This window comes from Camelus dromedarius, unplaced genomic scaffold, assembly GCF_036321535.1.
Source record: "Camelus dromedarius isolate mCamDro1 unplaced genomic scaffold, mCamDro1.pat HAP1_SCAFFOLD_48, whole genome shotgun sequence".
Classification (NCBI taxonomy): Eukaryota; Metazoa; Chordata; class Mammalia; order Artiodactyla; family Camelidae; genus Camelus; species Camelus dromedarius.
Genome location: NW_026989843.1, coordinates 520,473 through 526,169, shown reverse-complemented (window position 1 = coordinate 526,169; position 5,697 = coordinate 520,473). Strand labels below are relative to the sequence as shown.

Below are 5,697 nucleotides of genomic sequence, written 5' to 3'. Positions count from 1 at the left end.
AGTTTGCACTAAAACACTGTGTTGGAGGGATTGCCCCTTAATGTATATAGGTAGGCCAGTGCCCCTAAAACAGAAACTGTGTTTGGAAAAGGGAAGGTGAATGACAGTTTTGACATAATTTTGGATCCCAGAATGGAACATGGGCAGAAGCATTCATTCATCTAGCAGAATGGGCAAGTGTACATGTAGAAATACTCTGAATTCTCAGCATGTTTCCTACAGCCGGCTTCAAGGTAAAAGCAGTTTGTGCTTGAAAATGGAGTTCAAGCTATTGCCTCTCCTTACATCTATAGGTAGGCCAGTGACCCGAACCCAGACACTCTTGTGTTCACTAAAAGGAAGGTGAAGGACGGCCTCCACACACATTTGGATCCCAGAATGGAACATGTACAGAAGCGATTAGTCATTCAGCACAAAGGACAAGGGTACATCTAGAAACACGTACCCTGATATCTCAGCATGTTTCCTAGAGCTGGTTTAAAGGTAAAGGCAATTTGTACTAAAAAACTGAGTTGGAGCAAGTGGGGCCCCTAATATATATAGGTAGACCAGGGCCCCCAACCCACAAACTCTGTTCCCAGCAAGGTAGGTGAAAGAGGGCTTCCACACACATTTGGATCCAGAATGGAAAATATGGAGAAACTTTCATTCACCAAGCACAAAGGGCAATGAACATCTATTAACACTTACCCTAATTTCTCAGCATGATTCCTAGAGCCTGTTTCAAGGTAAAGACAAAACGCTTTGGAAAACCAAGCTGTAGTGAGAGCCTCCCCTAATATATATATATAGGTAGGCCAGGGCCCCCAACCCACAAACCCCATGTTCCTAACATTTTACGTGAAGGGTGGCTTATACACATTTGGATCCCAGAATTGAACATGTGCAGAAGCGTTCATTCATTTAGCACAAAGAGAAAGGGTACATCTAGGAACACGAACCCTCAAATCTCAGCATGTTACCTAGAGCTGGTTTCAAGGTAAAGGATGTTTGCTCTGGAAAACTGATTTGGAGAGAGTGCCTCCCATTATATATATATAGTTAGGCAAATTCCCGTAATCCATAATGTCTGTGTTCCCAACAAAGAAGGGAAAGGACTGCTTGATTACACATTCAGATTCCAGAATGGAATATTTGGAGAAGCGTTCATTCATCTAGCATAATGGACAAGGGTGCATCTAGAAACACTTATTCTGATTTGTCAGCATATTTCTTAGAGCGGGTTTAAGGTAAAGGCAGTTTGCCCTGGAAAACCAAGTTGTGGCCAGTGACTGAACTTACATACAGTTAGGCATGTGCCCCTAACCCAGAAACTCTGTGTTCCCAACAACATAGTTGAAGAATGGCTGCTACAGACATTCAAATCCCAGAATTCAACATGTGAAAAAGCTTTCATTCTTCTAGCACAAAGGGCAGGGATACATCTAGAATGAATTACCCTCATTTCTCAGCATGTTTCCTACTGCTGGTTTCAAGGTAAAGGCAGTTTGTGCTAAGAAAACATGTTGGAGTGAGTGCAACCCCTAATATATATAGGTAGGCCAGCTCCCGTAAACCACAGTCTCTGTGTTCGGAACAAGGTAGGTGAATGACGGTTCCCACACACATTAGGATCACAGAATGGAACATCTGCAGAAGCGTTCCTTCATCTACTAGAATGGGAAAGGGTACACGTGGAAATAATTTCCCTGAATTCTCAGCATGTTTCATTGAGCCAGTTTCAAAGTAGAGGCTGTTTGCACTGGAAAATTGAGTTGGACTGAGTGCCTCCCTTTATATACATAGGTAGCCCAGTGCCCTTAACACAGAAACTGTGTTCCGAACAAGGTATGTGAGGGGGGCTTGCATACACATTCGAATGTCAGAATGGAACACGTGGATAAGCGTTCTTTCATCTAGCTCCAAGGGTAAGGTTATACCTAGAAACACTTACCTTGTTTTCTCAGCGTGTTTCCTATAGCCGGTTCAAGGTAAAGGCTGTTTGTGCTAGAAAACTGAGTTGGAGTGAGTGCCTCATCTTCTATATAAAAGTAGGCCAGTGCCCAAAATCAGAAATTCTGTATCCCCTTTACCCAGATTCCTCATATTTTGTTTTTTAACCACATTTGCTTTCTTCTTCTCTTTCATATACGTTTAGTTTTTTTCTATGTGCATGTGAATTATAGACATGATGACATGGTGTCCATTTATCCCTAAATACTTCAATATATGTTACCTATACCAACGCAAGGACATACTCCTACAAACCACAATACAGCTGTCAAAATCAAGGTACAAAAACTGAGCTCTCACTGCTTTCTAATTCACACACACTTTCAAGTCTCACCAGTTGTCCCAGTGATGCTATTTGTAACCAAAAATCATACTTTTTTTTGTTCTGGTCCAGGAAATGACCTAGGACAATGGGTTGCATTTGGGAGTCATGTTTATTTATTCTTGAACCCGAAACAATTCTTCAGACTTTTCTTTACATTTCATGACCTTGATACTTTTGAAGCATACAGGAAATTTGTTTTACCAAACGTCCCTCAATTTTGTTTGAGGTTTCCAGGTTAGGCGTTTTGGGCAAGAACACCACAGAAATGATGGTGTGTCCTCCTCAGTGCATCAGATCAGGAAGCAGATGTCAGTTTGTCCCATTACAGGCAACGTTACCTTGGTTATTTGGACAAGGTGGAGTCAGCCAAGTTCCCCATTATAAATTTACTCTTTTTTCCTTTGTATTAATACGTATCTTTTCTGATGATTTGTTGAGATCTTTGTAAATTTGCTATTCCTCATCAGACTTCCAACCAATAATTTTACCATTGATGAATCTTGCCTGAGTCTACTATTAGGAAGGTTACTAAATGGTGATTTTCTATTTTTATCACTCCTCTACATGTATTAGTTAGCATTCTACTGCAAGGAAGAGCTGTCCCTTCTCCACAATGTATGTTTGCATACATGTGCTGGTGTGTTATTCCAGCATAGTCTCAATAGTTTCCATTTTATTCTATGGGTTGTAATCTATTACTATCAGTATTTAGAGGCACAAATTCTCCCAGTTATAGCCATCGAGAGCCCCTTCAAGGACCTCTTTCATCTTTTGACATGGCACAGGGGGTCTTTTAAAACCCAGATCTGACTGTGTCACCCTCCACCTGTTCAACACCCAATCCTGGCCACAGCTCACACAACCATGACTTCTGCTGTCAAGCCCCCTCCCACCTCAAGGCCTTTGTGCAGGCTGTTCTCTCTGCTCAGAACACTCTTCCCTGCCCTTTCACCAAGTTCCCTCCTGAACCTCTTTCAGGCTCCACCATCCACTATTGGGGGGGGCACCTTGGCCGACCCGTTGGATAGGTTTCCTGTCTGTGTGCCTCACCCTGCTTTGCACTCACGTCATTCACTGATTCATGTTGGGCTGCTGCTCCAGAATGAGCTCCCCGACAGCAGGAGCCGTGCCTGCTCACGCACTGCTGAAGCCCAGCATTAAGATGGCACACACTAAGTAGACTCCTTTGTGAATATATGAATGAATGAAGGAATGAATGAACAAATGAATGAGTAAACTGATTTACTCTTCCTTCCCCAAGCCTGTGGTAGTGGAGAGACGCCCAGCAGATAATCCTACTGCCCCCAGCAACTTCTATATCCAGGAATGAGTCCCTGGGGTTGGGGGTGAGTGTTAGGAATCAGTCTCTGCACACCCACACTTCCCCAGTGGACACAATATAGTGGTCATGGCATGCCTGTGTCTCCCAATAAACGTGATTTTAGCCTCTGCTGTCATCTTGGTTTTCTGGGGGGAAGGGAGGAGGGCCGAATTCCTGGATGCCTACTGACCCCCCCAATTTCAACGATCCAGTACAACGTCAGGGATGTAGCACAGATTTTATTTCTACAGCACATGGTCACCTCTCCCCCAGTGGCCTTGGGAGGAGGGATTTGGGGACTAAGGGGCTTGCTGTAAGAATAAGGCACTTGAAGTGGGAGTGAAGGGCCAGCTGTGGGTGTCTCAGCTAAGCTGGTCCTCATACTGCTTGCGGAAACAACCATCAGCAGGGAAGAAATTCCAACATCTCTCTTGGTACATCTTCCAGATGTAAGACTCCTAGGGGTTGGGGATGGGGAAGAGTTGGTTGGTCACATCTTCAAATGCTTGATGAGTTCTGAGCTTTTTACTGCCACCTGCTGATTGACCTTATATTAAAATTCTCCATGTCCCTGCCCATTTTTCTCCCATTAACACCCCCTTACCTGACCTGTGTGTTCGGTCTCATCCTTGTTTATCAGACACATCAGGAAAAACCTGGGGTTGGAAGGGCAGTGGGAGACAGGTCAGAACCAGGTTACTTACCTTCTCCTGATTGGCTGACTGAGAACCCACCCACATGGATGCCACAGCCCTTTTCCTAACTGACCAAAGCCCGGTATCCCCTCCCCGGATGTTGCCGGCCACGGCCCCACCCTCCTGATTGGACAGCGGGCCCAAGCTCACATGTAATTCGCCAGCTTGTGCTCCTCTAGCGTGTGGGTCTGAAAACAATGCGGTCTCGTACCAAAGTCATCGCTGCAGATGCCGATGCCACAGATGAAGCACTTGGTCTGTGGGTGGCAGGAAACATCAGAGTCGAGGCCCATTTGACCCCACCCCCAGGGTCCTGTAATCCCTCTGGATCGCGCCCTGATATGACCTACCACCATATCTTCCCTCATTTGCTCTTGTTGGTCTCGGAGCTCACCAAAAGCGTCAATGATCAGACCTGGGGAGGCCGGGTGCAAGTCAGTGCCTATTCTCTGATCAAATTCAGACTGCTCCTACTTCTGGCTAACCCCTTCTGAGACTTGCCTCCCATTCCCTAATCTCTCATCTCCCTAATCTCACCCTGCTGCTTGAAAATAATACCTAGCATTTATTGAGCACTTAGCATGAGACCCTTACTACCTATGAATTGACCTAATTCTCACAACGACCCTACAAGACTATTATAATTAATATCCCCATTTTACAGATGGAGAAACTGAGGTTCAGAGAGGTAACTTGCCCAAAGTCTCACAGTAGGGAGAAACAGAGCCAGGTCGACCAGATCCCGGGCCTGCAATCTCAGAGGAGCTAGTCTGCCTCTGGGCATCCCCACTCCCACAACCCCGACCAGCACTGACCCTGGATGATGGCCAGCAGGATGACGATGACAAAGAAGAAGAAGGTGATGTCGAAGACCACCCGGTACAGCTCATATTCATCACCTGCTGAGTCCTCAAACTTGTCCCCAATGCCCCCACCAGGTCAGAAACCCACGTACATGTGAAACAGGTAACACTGTGGGGGCAAGGTGAGAAGCACATTAGTCATGCATTCAATCATTCGGTATTCACAAATTACCTACAGGACCCTGGGCTAGTGGGGCAGGAGACTCACAGTAATGGCTGAGACAGCCCTGGGCTCCGCCCTCACATGGCATCAGACAGTGACAGCCCAGAGATGATCAGGGTTGTGATAGGAACAGCTCAGGCAGAGGGCTGATGTCGGGGACGGGGAAAGCACAGTGTAATCGGGGGCGAGATGGGGGAGTACAGGAAGCGCTGAAGCTCTGAAAGCCTCACAAAGCCTGGGTGATCAGGCAAGGCTTCCTAGAAGCAGGGACATGTGTGAACTGGAACTTGAAGGAAATGTTAGGTGGAAGAGAGTGTTCTAGGCAGGGAAAACCACAC

At 46.0% G+C, this 5,697-nt stretch overlaps 1 protein-coding gene across 1 annotated transcript in view; it reads right to left on the bottom strand.

Annotated features, from left to right (window-relative positions):
- Positions 1-3,823: 3,823 nt before the first annotated feature.
- The window catches only part of LOC116151323 (ryanodine receptor 1-like), a 52,519-nt gene continuing 50,645 nt past the window's right edge, over positions 3,824-5,697 (bottom strand). Inside the window, 5 exon segments of the mRNA XM_064484151.1 lie at positions 3,824-4,096; positions 4,243-4,294; positions 4,484-4,590; positions 4,684-4,748; positions 5,149-5,305. Coding sequence (XP_064340221.1) covers positions 4,001-4,096; positions 4,243-4,294; positions 4,484-4,590; positions 4,684-4,748; positions 5,149-5,305 — 477 coding nt within the window. The 3' untranslated portion in view covers positions 3,824-4,000.